Here is a 14189-nt window from a genome sequence, read left to right as displayed (position 1 = left end):
CAGTCTGTGGTTCTTGCCCTTCTTACCAGGGATGGCTCCTTCAGTGAGCACCCAGCTCTTCCCCAGAGACTTGGAGAGTTGCTTCAGGCTATTTGACTAGGACCTTGTTCCTTCCTCTGGATGGTTTTGTCCTGCTGGTTACCCTGAGCAGCGAGCCTCAGTGAAGGTCCGCACTTAGCTTGAGGGAGGTTATTTATTTATTTATTTATTTATTATTTTTATTGTTTTTTTGAGACGGAGTTTCGCTCTTGTTACCCAGGCTGGAGTGCAATGGCGCGATCTCGGCTCACCGCAACCTCCGCCTCCTGGGTTCAGGCAATTCTTCTGCCTCAGCCTCCTGAGTAGCTGGGATTACAGGCACGTGCCACCATGCCCAGCTAATTTTTTGTGTTTTTAGTAGAGACGGGGTCTCACCATGTTGACCAGGATGGTCTCGATCTCTTGACCTCGTGATCCACCCGCCTCGGCCTCCCAAAGTGCTGGGATTACAGGCTTGAGCCACCGCGCCCGGCCTATTTTATTTTTGAGATGGAGTCTCTCGGCCAGCCGGAATAAGGCATGATCTCGGCTCACTGTAATCTCTGCCGCCCAGGTTCAAGCAATTCCCCCGCCTCAGCCTCCCAAGTAGCTGGGAATATAGGCACGTGCCACAATGATGCCCAGCTAATTTTTTGTATTTTAGTAGAGACAGGGTTTCACCATGTTAGCCAGAATGGTCTTGATGTCCTGACCTCATGATCCACCCTCCTTGCCCTCCCAAAGTGCTGGGATTACAGGTGTGAGCCACTGTGCCTGGCTGCTTGAGGGAGTTCTGATGGGTAGGATGAATCAAGGGTTGACCATGGCAGAAGTCATTGCCCCGCTGAATCGGCTCATCCAGAACTTGAAAGGGCAGGTGAGGAAGATGGGGTAGTTGGGCAGAGGACCGTGTGGACCAGATTCGGGAGTGGGGATTTCAGCTAGTGAGCTAACCTGGGGCTGAAAATGTACAGCGTGCCTCGCTTCCCCTTCATCTGCCCAGCGTGCCCAGCTCCCACCTGGTTTTAGGGGCATCTCTGGGAGCATGGCGCCTCTGGTGCTATTGCAGACTGGATTTGGTGGGCAGGGCTTCCTCATGTGCGTGAATGACTGGGTTGGTCGGGAGCCTGGGGCTGTGTTGGGCCTGGGAGCTAGCCCTAATGGGTCTCTACGCTATGGAGCCAGCAGTCAACAGGAAGTGAGTCCCAGCATGAGAGGAGGCCATGTGGTCCCAGGCAGGAAGTGAGTGACAGTGGAGTTGCCTTGAGCAGCTTTGTGGGGCTCAGATCCTGCCCCAATCTGAGGTGTCCGTGGGGCAGCAAATGGTGAGAAGAAAGGAAGACCCAGCCATGAAAACGTCTGGCTCTGACCTAAGCTTCTTAGCTCAAGTTGGCCAGGCAGGACCCCATGCACACCTCCATGGTAGTGCCATGTTTGGGGCTTTGGGGCACAGTTGGACCCCTAGCGGTGGCTGTCAGTGCAGGGGTATACTCCACTCTTCAGGCTACAGGGGCTCATGTCTGAGCCTTGCAGGCTGACAGACAGGGCTTACACCAGGGAGGACCCTTCTGGGCTAGAAGTGCCCTCTTTGCTTAAGCAGGGAGGGAGGAGAGACATTCTGAGTCCTGGGGAGGGTCCTGACACACAGGACAGAGGCAGAGGCGATCAGCAGGGGTCTGCCGTTCCACTTTCCTTCCTGGATTTGGCCTTCCCGGCTCTGCTGGCATCAGCCCAGGCCCCCAGGCGCAGCAGAGGGCTTCTTGCTTTCACCAGTCACCTCCTCTTCCTCTGGTTGAAGCCCCCTGCCTCCAACTGCTGAGGAGTACACACATGCAGCGTTCTGTGGGAGCTTCCCTCCTGGAAGCGGGCCTGCCCAGTCGCCCCCACAGCAGGAAAGCAGCTTGGCAGGCCCTGCACTTCCTTCTGCTCCCTCTCCGGCTGCTCCATGGGCCCGGGTCCCCATCCAGGGAGGAAAGCCTACCTGAGAAGACTTTGGTTTTGTTTCTGTTTTTGCTTTCCCAAGGCCCGTGTCCCTAATTGCCACCTCTGGGTGTTCCTCATCAAATAACAGTGGGTTCAGAGTTCAAGTCCGAGACCGTTAGAGCAAAAGCAGCCTTCGAAATAGGGCTGTGCAGGACTGGGGACTCCGTACTCTCTCCGGCTGTGCACTTGAGTATGGGAAACCCTGGAGGGAACTTGGCAGGATCTCTGCACATTTAGCTGGAAAGGCCCTTTCACCTGGCCAAACCCCTTCCGGAACTCCATGCTCTGGAAACACGCAGGTGTACAGGGCTGTAAGTGCAAGGGTGTTCATTGTAGCAAAAAGCAAATCAGCCCAAATGCCCACCATCAGGGAACGGCATGCATATATTGTGGAGCATCCAGATCCATCTGCACTGGGATGGAGGGATGCCCACTCTGCTTGTTAAGTGAAAAAGCAAGTTGTAGAACATTACGACTAGTATGATACCCTTTTGGAAAAAAACATTTCTGGATCTGGATGTGTATATGAATACATATGTGTAAACATGTAACTTACACAGGATTGTTGATGCATAGGAAAAAGTGTGGAAAGGATACTCACTGAACTGTTAATAATGGGTACCTTAGGGGAGAGATTTTGGGGATAGGGAGCTGAAATAGGAGCTTTAACCTTTCAGCATTATTCATTTTTTTGTATAGTTTGATTTTTTTTTTTTTTTTCTGAGACGGAGTCTCCCTTTGTCGCCAAGCCTGGAATGCAGTGGCGCTTTCTCAGCTCACTGCAACCTTCACCTTCTGGGTTCAAGTGATTCTCCTGCCTTAGCCTCTCAAGTGGCTGGGATTACAAGCATGTGCCATCACGCCCGGCTAATTTTTGTATTTTTAGTAGAGATGGGGTTTCCCCATGTTGGCCAGGCTGGTCTCGAACTCCTGACCTCGGGTAATCCAGCTGCCTCAGCCTCCCAAAGTGCTAGGATTACAGGCATGAGCCACCCCGCCCAGCGATAGTTTGATTTTTTATAATACATGTATCTGATTTTTATAAGTAGGAAAACAAAGACAAAGACAAAAGCTCCAGTGGTCTAGACCAGTCATCTCCACTGACATGCAGGGAAACCGAGGTGCTTGAGAGCAGTGCCTTATCTGAGGCTTGCTGAACTGACGCTGTCCCTGCCGTTTTACTGGGTGTTCTCTACACGGAGCCAGTGTGTCAGAGTTGCTGAGTGCAGCCTGGTGCCCGTGGGTGTGGCAGAGCGCTGAGCTGTTGGGACCTCTGCCTGTTCCTGTCCCACACTGGACACCTCCATTCTTCTTGAGGTGTCCTGGCCCACTTGCCTCTGGATGGCTGAGGACTGAATGTATACACATGCAGAGCACGCAGCAGGCACCCGGCTCTCCTGCTCTTGCTTTGTCCATGCAAAGCCTGTGACCTGGAGCAAATCACAACATTCCAGAGAGCCTCAGGTTCCTCACCTGCTTCTCAGGAAGGCTAAGAAACTCTGAGGAGGTAATAAGTGAGGAGCTTTGTCCCCTGTGCAGTGATACACACAGACAACCAGCATTATTCTTGATTTGATTTTTATTACCCGGAACCTTGGCAAGTCAGTTCTTAGACTCTAGGGGATAAAGAAAGGCATTTTCCTTGAAGGGAGAATGAGGGACCCCAGTGCTCATGAAGGGTTGCTGCAGGGCCTGAAAATTGCTTGCAAGAGCCTTGGCTCTTCTGGGTCTGAGTGCCTGGAAGAATCTGGGGTAGCCCAAGCCAGCGGAGAAGGCTGTGCTAGATTACGAGCTCACAGAATGCTTTTCTGGGGGGCCTCCTTTAACTCTCATGCCTCAAGAGACCAAGACAAAAGCTGGGAGGGGACTGACTATAGAGGTCAGACCAGCATGAGCCCCAGACTTGATCTGGTGGCACTGGAATCTTCTCGGGGGTGGAAGGTGGGATTCTGATTGGAATTATGAGCGGCCCAAGGAGCATTTCTTTTTTAACGGGGGCTGCAGAGAAAGCTTGGGCATCCTATGTCACCTCAGTGAGTTGCGGTGAGGTGGGGGAGCAGATCCCTCGAGAAGTGCACCCAGCCTGGCAAACCTCCTTGGGTTCCTTTCCTGTTTATTTTATTTATTTTTTTTTTTTTGAGACGGAGTTTCGCTCTTGTTACCCAGGCTGGAGTGCAATGGCGCGATCTCGGCTCACCGCAACCTCCGCCTCCTGGGTTCAGGCAATTCTCCTGCCTCAGTCTCCTGAGTAGCTGGGATTACAGGCACGCGCCACCATGCCCAGCTAATTTTTTGTATTTTTAGTAGAGACGGGGTTTCACCATGTTGACCAGGATGGTCTCGATCTCTTGACCTTGTGATCCACCCTCCTCGGCCTCCCAAAGTGCTGGGATTACAAGCTTGAGCCACCACGCCCGGCCCCTTTCCTGTTTCTTAAGCTGGAGTCCACAGACCCATAATTTCAAGGGGTCAAGCCCGTGGACCCTTTGACGTTGAAAGCAAAATTGTGAATATATCTGGTTGCATGAAGGTATATATGAAACACAATTTCTGTACAGAAAGTACATAACTTTCTCTAGAATTTCAGACCAGTCAATGATCCAAAACAGGCTAAGCCCACTGATCTAACCCTCCTCTTGTGTATCTTTCTTATATTTGCAGGTGGAAAGCAGTGACACGCCAAAGGACCCTGCGGTGACCTCCAAGTCCCCATCCATGGCCCAGGACTCAGGCCCCTCAGAGCTGTTACCCAACGGGGACTTGGAGAAGCGGAGTGAGCCCCAGCCAGAGGAGGGGAGCCCTGCTGGGGGGCAGAAGGGCGGGTCCCCAGCAGAGGGAGAGGGTGCAGCTGAGACCCCGTCAGAAGCGTCAAGAGCAGTGGAGAATGGCTGCTGCACCCCCAAGGAGGGCCGAGGAGCTGCTGCAGAAGAGGGTGAGTCCTCAGCACAAGGGGCAGCCTCTTCTGGGCTCACCAGCATGCCCTCTAGAGTCAGGGACTTGGGTCTCCAGCAGATGCCAGGAGGGATGGACTGGGTTGTGGCTAAAGGTCTGCTTGCAAGGATATGGCCTGGATGCTACTGGCTGGATGAAGCCTGCACGTTTTTTTTTTTTTTTTTTTTTTTTTTTTTGGCTCATAGAGTGTTTTAAACATTTAAAAAAATTAGTTGCCAGTATTTAAAAATCAAAAAATTTCACATAAAAATCTGGAGTTTTGGCTTCTCATGGAAAAAAAAAAAAAAAAGCTAGATCTGGCAACAGTGGGCTTGCATGACGCCAGTGATTGCTAGACTGGGATAATGGCTGTCCCTTCGCCGCCTTCTGTGGCTGGTTGTGGGCCTTAGTTTTCTGCGGCTCTACCTGGCCTGCTTACTCTCCCACGTGCCCTGAAGCTCCTGGGGACTGCTGTAGCCCCTGGCCTGGGTACTCAAGGGCAGCAGATACCCTGTTTGCCTCTCTGAGTGCAGAGGTCCTGAGCCCACCCTCGTTGGGCTGACTCCACTGGAAATTTGGTTGTGACAGTGGCATGGGGAGAGGGCTGGGAGAGGGTATTCTGCACACTGCCCAGCCCGGGCGCCTTCATCAGGGGACTTTTTGGCCTAACCCTAGAAGCCTGGAAAGTTGCCCACTTTTGTCTTTCAGGTTAAGCCAGCAATTTCAGGGCCAGCCGAGCTGTAAACATGCTAGTAATGACGACAACTAGCATTTGTCCAGGGCTTCGCAGTTTACAGAGCGCTTTCTCATACATTATCACATTTGATCCTCCAAGGGCCCTGCCAGGTTGTTTTGCATATGTGCATTTTAATTTCAAAAAGTCTTCCTTCCAAGCGTGTATGATGGAATGAGTAAATTGATTAATTGGCATAACTTATTTTGCATGGATCCAACCTAATACTCATGCAGGATAGAGAACATTTCCAGAATACAAATTTCCAAACTTACTAAGAAGCTTTTATTCATTTATATTCAACAAATATGTGTGATGCTCCCACTATGTGCAGAGCACTGCAGAGGCCATCTGTATTCATTGTTTTATTTACTCCTCTAAACAATCTTATTCAAGAGATATGATGATCCTCATTTTCTTTTCTTTCTTTTTTTTTTTTTTTTTTTTGTTTTTTTGTTTTTTTGAGACCGAGTCTCACTCTCGCCCAGGCTGGAGTGCAGTGGTGTAATCTTGGCTCACTGCAACCTCGGCCTCCCTAGTTCAAGCAATTCTCTGCCTCAGCGTCCCCGAGTAGCTGGGATTACAGGCGCCCGCCACCACGGCCGACTAATTTTTTGTATTTTTAGTAAAGGCGGGGTTTCACCATCTTGGCCAGGCTGGTCTTGAACTCTTGACGTCGTGATCTGCCCTCCTCAGCCTCCCAAAGTGCTGGGATTACAGGCATGAGCCGCCGAGCTCAGCCAATTACTCTCATTTTCGGGCGAAAAAGATTAAGGCTTAAAGAGATGATGTGACTTGCTCATGGAGCCCCATCCTTAAGTGGCAGATGCAGGGCTCATTCAATCCTGGTCTTGTGTCTTTCTGCTATTTTCAGCTGTCCTGGAATGGGGCTTGGTGTGGAGATGGGTCGTGAACTGTCGGGGCCTCTTGTATGCATTTTGAGACTTCCTGGGAGTGGGAAGGGCCTGCGTGGAGTGAAACAAATGAGGAAAGGGAGAACACACCGTCCTTCCCATCAACAATGCCAGCCCATGGGGCCGGGCGCGGTGGCTCAAGCCTGTAATCCCAGCACTTTGGGAGGCCGAGGCGGGTGGATCACAAGGTCGAGAGATCGAGACCATCCTGGTCAACATGGTGAAACCCCGTCTCTACTAAAAATACAAAAAATTAGCTGGGCACGGTGGTGCGTGCCTGTAATCCCAGCTACTCGGGAGGCTGAGGCAGGAGAATTGCCTGAACCCAGGAGGCGGAGGTTGCGGTGAGCCGAGATCGCGCCATTGCACTCCAGCCTGGGTAACAAGAGCGAAACTCCGTCTCAAAAAAAAAAAAAAAAAAAAACAATGCCAGCCCTGCCCTCATGCAGTCCTCCCCATGGGCTGACTGCAGTTGACTTTGATTCCCAGGACCCCAGCACGACTCATGCCGAGCTGCTACCCAGGGTCAGGGCATTCTTTCCTGCCCTGCAGCATGGAGCCATAGCCCCAAAGCTGTTCTCTGGCCTTGAGGGTTTGTTTTCACTTTGGGATTTCCCTGCCTCCATTTCTAGTTGTTCTCAGGGGCTCCTGCTTCTGTCAGTCAACAGGTGTTTCTTAAAACACCCATTCAAGGGCCGGGCGCTATGGCTCATGCCTGTAATCCCAGCACTTTGGGAGGCTGAGACAGGTGGATCACAAGGTCGGGAGATTGACACCATCCTGGCTAACACCGTGAAACTGTGTCTCTACTAAAAAATAAAAAAAATTAGCTGGGTGTGGTAGCATGTGCCTGTAGTTCCAGCTACTTGGGAGGCTGAGGTAGGAGAATTGCTTGAACCCAGGAGGTGGAGGTTGCAGTGAGCCAAAATTGCGCTAAGGCACTCCAGCCTGGGCAACAAAGCAAGACTCCATCTCACAAAACAAACAAAACATACCAATTCAGGGTGTGCTAGGATCCATACCAGGGACTGGGGAAATTGTCATGAACAAAAACCCAGTTCCTGCCTTCAAGGACCTCACAGTCAGCTGGAAAGACAGACAGTAATGAGAAATCCACGCTTAAAGAGATGGGATTCCACATGAAGATAAGTGCCCTACAGGAAGCGAAGCATGGCCAGGGAAACTGCAACGAAGAACTTGAGCTGACCTGGGCTGGTCAGCTCGAGCTGAAGGGCGAAGGAGTCCACTGGGGAGGGTAGAGGGAGAGAGTGAGAACAGGGAAGAAGGCTCCCAGGTGGGAGGGAGCACGGCACCCAGGGAACTGACAGATGTCACAAGGCTAGAGTGGAGAGAGCAAGGGAGAAGGGTGTGGAAAGTGCTAGGGCAGACAGGCTAGGCCTTCCAGGCAGCTGGGGGACTGTGGGGGGAGGGCGGGGGATGGTGTGTGTGTGTGACATAATCAGCTCTGCGATTTGAAAAGTTCACTCTGTCACCTGGATCCTGGGATGGAATGGAAGAGCTGGGAAGGAGGATGGCATCAGAGGAGCTGATGAGCAGGATGGCAGCAGAGATGAAGGGAGGGGACAAATGCCAGGGACATGAGAGGTGAGGGAGAAATGCTGTCAAGGATGATTCCTGGGTCTGAGACTTTCAGACAGGTGGACCTTCCTTGGAATCTTAGTGCTGAGTATGGTGGGCAGAAACACTTTAAGTCTCCTTCACCTCCAAAATTTGGCCTTGGGGCCTGGTGCAGTGGCTCATGCCCATAATCCCAGCACTTTGGGAGGCCCAGGCAGGCGGATCACTTGAGGTCAGGAGTTTGAGACCAGCCAGGCCAACAAGATGAACCCTCATCCGTACTAAAAAATACAAAAAAAAATTAGCCGAGCATGGCTACATGGTGGCACATGCCTGTAGTCCCAGCTACTCGGGGGTCTGAGACAGGAGAATCACTTAAACCTGGGAGGTAGAGGTTGCAGTATGCCAAGATTGCACCACTGCACTCCAGCCTGGGCAATACAGCAAGACTTCATCTCAAAAAAAAAAATAAATAAAAAACTGTTGGCCTTGGTGCGCTCCTGTGTGGCTCCAGCTATCCAGGAAGTATAGATTCTGGCAGGGATCAGAGCTGGTAGGATCCCTGAAGGCTACTGTGCACTGTCTGGATGCTAAAATTGGTGAGATGTTACCTAGCGGGGCGGGCAGTGGCCTACCAGAGGCTCCACCAGTGTGCAGCCGGCAGTGGCTTAATCAGGGTGTAGAGGCTGGGTCATGGTTCCAGCAGTCAGCTGACATAAAACAAATACTTAGTTGGTTGATTGAGATGAGGAAGGAGACTAAGGCCCTGGAGAGGATGTGGCTCGGCCGTGGTCTCCTTTTAGTTCCCCTTATTCCAGGTCTCTTTTCAGGGGACGTTCTCCTGGAACCCCTTTCATTAGCTCCTGTATTGCAAAAACAGACTTTTGAAGTCAGCGTTTCTTGTAGCCTGAGCATGTGCTGAAAGTACAGCCAGGAGAAAGGAAGAGGGGAAATGAGATGAGTGACAGGGACAGGAGCCAGCACCCCACAGGTCCACGCTTGTCTTGGGAGTGCCCCTGCCCCCGCCAGCATTCATGCCATAATGAGGATGATGGTGACAGTGGCAATGTGGCTTTCCCTTGCTGAGTGTTGACTGTATTGGCATTTTCTGTCCTTGCTACTCACAGTGGTCCGTAGACCAGCAGCGCTGGCAGCACCCAGGAATTTAGAAATGCAGAATCCCAGGCTCCGCCAAAGACCTACTGGATCAGAATCTGCATTTTAAACAGGTCCTCATACTTCCCATGCATATGGAAGTTTCAGAAGCTCTGCTGTGTATTATACCCCATGTGTGATCACGGGAGGAAGATTTTTTTTTTTTTTTTTGGAGACAGAGTTTCGAACTCGTTGCCCAGGCTGAAGTGCAGTGGCATGATCTTGGCTCACCACAACCTCTGCCTCCTGGGTTCAAGTGACTCTCCTGCTTCAGCCTGCCAAGTAGCTGGGATCACAGGCATGTGCCGCCACACCCAGCTAATTTTTTTGTATTTTCAGTAGAGACAGGTTTCACCGTGTTGCCCAGGCTGGTCTCAAACTCCTGACCTCAAGTGATCTGCCCACCTCGGCCTCCCAAAGTGCTGGGATTACAGGTGTGAGCCGCTGCTTCCGGCCAAAATACTTTTTTTTTTTTTGAGACGGAGTTTCGCTCTTGTTACCCAGGCTGGAGTGCAATGGCGCGATCTCGGCTCACCGCAACCTCCGCCTCCTGAGTTCAGGCAATTCTCCTGCCTCAGCCTCCTGAGTAGCTGGGATTATAGGCACGCGCCACCATGCCCAGCTAATTTTTTGTATTTTTAGTAGAGATGGGGTTTCACCGTGTTGACCAGGATGGTCTCGATCTCTTGACCTCGTGATCCACCCGCCTCGGCCTCCCAAAGTGCTGGGATTACAGGCTTGAGCCACCGCGCCTGGCCTTTTTTTTTTTTTAATTGAGACAGAGTTTCACTCACTCTGTCACCGAGGCTGGAGTGCGGTGGCACAATCTGCAACCTCTCCTTCCCAGGTTCAGGCGATTCTCTCAGCCTCTATGAGTAGCTGGGACTAAAGGCACGCACCACCACAACTGGCTAATTTTTGTATTTTGAGTAAGGCCGGGGTTTCACCATGTTGGCCAGGTTGGTCTCGGACTCCTGACCTCAGGTGATCTGCCCGCCTTGGCTTCCCCAAAGCGCTGCGATTACAGGCATGAAAATTATCCCCATTTTTCAGATGGGGAGACTGAAGCTTCAGAAAGGTTCAGTTACTTACCCAAGATTATGCAGCTGGTGAAGGACCGGATTAGGGCCAGCACAAAGCCCCTCTTTGCTCATCCTGAGCGCAGGGCCCCCTCATGGAGGTTTGAGTTCATTTTGAAGAGAAGTTGGGTGGCCCCTGGCTGAGTATAGCCTCAGACTATGAGCCGAGTGTTAGAAGCACCCTGGCCTCCCCTGCCCCCAGGACCTGAGAGGCGCTAGGGTCACGTTCTGTCCCACCAGGGCCACCCTGGAAAGACACAGCCACCTGGCCCTGCCGGTGACCCTGGGCCTGGGCCAGGAGTAGTTGGGCTGCATGGGCGGTACTGAGAGAGCAGCTGACCCTCCCTGACTCACGACAAGTGCCGCATTCCGAGGCAGCCGGGCAAGGCTGGAAAGTGCGTGTGTGCGTGTGCGTGTGTGTGTGTGCGTTCATTCAAGTGGGCATGCGCAGAGTCTGTCAGGGAGAAAATTCCAGAAACAAGCCAGTTGGAAACTGTATAAGGAAAAATCGTTGTGTTTTGGGGAGCCTGGGGGCTGGGAAATTAGGAAGGGGGTCACAGCGAGAAGGAACAGTAGTGGTACAACAGAGAGGAAGCTGGCCGGGGCATCTAGACCCCTGAGAGTTCATTTCAGCTCCCGCCTTAAGTCACTGGGCTCCCCCAGGTCTCAGCTTTCGGCAAAATGTTAAGTGCTGACCAAGTACTCGATGATCTCTGCAAAGCCTTTCAACCCTGATTTTCTGATATTCTAATGAGTACATCTCCCATCTCCGTAAAAGTAATTAAATGCCAGTCCCAGGTAGGAAATGTTTGAGGGAGAGAATGCAGTCGGGAGCCCCAAGTCCGGGTCCCAGAGCCAGCTCTGCGGTCCCTCCCTCCCGCCCCCGCCGCGGGGCTGACGAAGCGGTTCCCATCCCCGGTTCCCATCCCCAGAGCCCCGCGGGGTCAGGGTCCACCAGGCCGCGCCCCGCACCGCGGCCGCCGCCTGATCGCAGGCAGGCGCCCCCTGCTGGCAGCCCGGAGCCTCACCGGGCAGAGCAACGAGATCTGGGGAGGAGGGGGAGGCCCCGGACAGGCTGGAGGGGGCCCCCCGCGGGAAAGGTGGGGAGCTGGCTGTGGTGGGAGAGAGGAAGGAAAGGAAACAGGGAGGAAGAGCCAGACAAGACGGGTGAGCCAGCCCTTAAAAGGCCAGTCACGAACAAAGCGCTGGCGAGTACGCAGCCGCCCACGCGCACAGGTGCCCGCGACAGACGCACCCCGTCCCCGCCCCCGCCGCCCCCAGGGGCTGAGCCCGGCGCCAGACCCGCACCCACGGCGGCCCTCCTGCCTCCCTCCCCCGGTGCTCCCGGGCCTAGCTGGCCGTAGTCTAGTCGGTAGTCGCTGTCACCCGGGACAGAACCACTGAAGGCAGCGCTGTCCTGGGCGCCCGGGGGCGGCCCCAAGCCAGCCCAGGACCCCCTGGCAGGAGGGAAGGGAGTGACCTCCCGGGCTGAGGACCCGCGGCCGTGAACACTGCGGCTGGCTTCCGCTCCACAGCCAGGAGATGAAGTCGGGGCTGTTTTTTCCGTTTCAGGTTCTTTGTCTCCCCCCACCCCAAGCTACCATGAACCAGCCTTAGTGACCTTCCTGCCGTGTGCCCAGGCCTCATACACTCTTGGCTCCCAAGAAAGAAGCTCAGGGGTCAGGGGCCCAGGTGGCCGGAGGGCCCACTCCCCCACCTCCAGCAAGAAACTAGGGGAGGCAGAATCAGCCAGCCTGCAGCCTGCGGGGTCCTGGGCCTGGCAAGAGCGCCTGGAAAGGGTGGTGAGGACCTGGCATGAGTGCAGGGGTGCCTGGGAGGAGTGCAGGCCTGGAGAAGCACTGGGAGAGGGCAGGGTGTCAATGGGGAAGTTGACACTTCCCTGGCCAAGACAGGGAGTCAGGGCCCAGTAAAGGAAATGAATGCCCTAGGGAAGGGGAACCACACTAACACGCATTAAGCACTTACAGTATGCCCGGCCCCACGCTAGGCACTTAATGTTCACCATAACCTAATGATTTTAGAACATTTATCTACCTTGATATAGTGGGGAAACAGGCCAGGAGAGGTTACAGAGGTCTCACTGGAATCCAAACCCAAGTCTTCTAGATGAAAGGCTGAGGTCTGGGGCCTGAGCATGGGGCAGAGAGTGGAGGGACAGAGGTGAGATTAGTAATAGAACCATAATATTTGAACCACAGGCAGACCTTGGAAATCGCATCCGGCATCCTTATATTCCAGATGAGGGAACTGAGTCTTGTAGAGAGGGTCTTGTTCCAGTTGGCCCCAGTACATGCCCTCATGCCCAGAAGGCCTCTTTGCAAACACTCCATTGTAGGGCCAGGGAGGCCACTAAGGCTGCCCCCTCTGGCCCAGGCCTTCCTGTACCCCCTCGGCCTTCTGCAGCCCCTCGGAGGAAGGGGGTCTCTTGACTGGGAGCAGCAGATGGGAGTATTTTTAGTCCCCTTCTGTGTACCTGAGACAGAGTCAACGGGCCAGAAACCCAGCTCTGACTTTCCTTGTGTTCCCTCTTGCCTGGGCCTCAAGGCCTGCCCCTGCCCGAGTTCTTTCTCTGCCCTAGGCCCCGCTCGGTCCTCAGGGTCAGCCATGTCCCTGAAGGTAGGCCATCGTGGTTGACACATGAACAGCTAAATGGCTGGAGGACCCTGTCCCCTGTGACAGGGACCCCAGGCACAAGGTGGGGTCTCTGAGCCACTCCAGTAACTCTGTGACCGACGACCGGTCCTTTTGTTCTTCCCTCTCCGCAGGCAAAGAACAGAAGGAGACCAACATCGAAACCATGAAAATGGAGGCAAGTGTTCCACCCCCCAGGGGCTCTGTGGCTCCTGATTCTAGAAGAAGGCCACTGGTGGCGAGTGTGTGTGAGGGGGCGGAGGGTGGGCCCCACCCCCTTCTTTACACATCCCTCTGTGGGAAGGAGAGGAAGTGGGTGTGGTGGTTGGAAGTCCCCCAACAAGGCAGCTGGCTCATCCCCCTCCAGAGGCCAGGCACCTCCCCTCTCGGCCTGTGGTTGTGTCCATGTGCCCCCACCCCACCATGCATATCCCTCACTCCTCCAGCCCACACAGGGCCTGCCCAGCACTCCCAGGGGTGCCCTTTCTGGCCAGGAGCCAGCATCCACGTTGTGTCTGACGTGAGTGCCTCCTCAGTGGGTCTTCAGTGCCCACCCTGAGGCCCTAATACCTGTCTGTCTCTCTGTCCTAGGGCTCCCGGGGCCGGCTGCGGGGTGGCTTGGGCTGGGAGTCCAGCCTCCGTCAGCGGCCCATGCCACGGCTCACCTTCCAGGCGGGGGATCCGTACTACATCAGCAAGCGCAAGCGGGATGAGTGGCTGGCACGCTGGAAAAGGGAGGTGAGGTGCCTTCTGACCTGAGTCCCAACCTGTCCCGCAGAACTGGACAACCAGAAGTGATGGGCCTCAGTTTCCCCTTCAGGCTAACCCTTAGAATTTACAGGGAGCTGCTTAATCCCTAGGCAGTGATGACTGACTCATCTGCTCCTTCAGCAAATGCTTATTGAACACTTACTGCATACCCAGCTGTGAACTAGGCCCTGGCCGTATATGGACCCTGCCCTCATGGAGTTGACATTCCGATGGGGGAGGTGGGCAGAACACAAGAAGAAACAAGGGGCTGAAATAGAAGATAGCAGAGGCCTGCTTTAGGGTGGTCAAGACAGGCTTCTTGGAGGAGGTGGCAATTCGGTTAAGATCTAAAGGAATTGAAGAGCCAGCTCTGTGAGGGGTGGGGTTTGGGAGAGT

The 14189-nt window shown here is 53.8% G+C and overlaps 1 protein-coding gene across 5 annotated transcripts in view; it reads left to right on the top strand.

Annotated features, from left to right (window-relative positions):
* Positions 1-14189, top strand: part of DNMT3A (DNA methyltransferase 3 alpha) — a 119413-nt gene that overhangs the window by 57994 nt on the left and 47230 nt on the right. For all 5 annotated transcript variants that reach the window (XM_003935264.4, XM_074394926.1, XM_039477382.2 and 2 more), the window contains 3 exons: positions 4663-4933; positions 13178-13221; positions 13635-13781. In XM_003935264.4, coding sequence (XP_003935313.1) covers positions 4663-4933; positions 13178-13221; positions 13635-13781 — 462 coding nt within the window. The remainder of the gene's footprint in view (positions 1-4662; positions 4934-13177; positions 13222-13634; positions 13782-14189) is intronic.

Source organism: Saimiri boliviensis, chromosome 1 (assembly GCF_048565385.1).
Source record: "Saimiri boliviensis isolate mSaiBol1 chromosome 1, mSaiBol1.pri, whole genome shotgun sequence".
In the NCBI taxonomy this organism is placed as follows: Eukaryota; Metazoa; Chordata; class Mammalia; order Primates; family Cebidae; genus Saimiri; species Saimiri boliviensis.
This window is presented reverse-complemented; position numbering and strand designations above follow the sequence as displayed.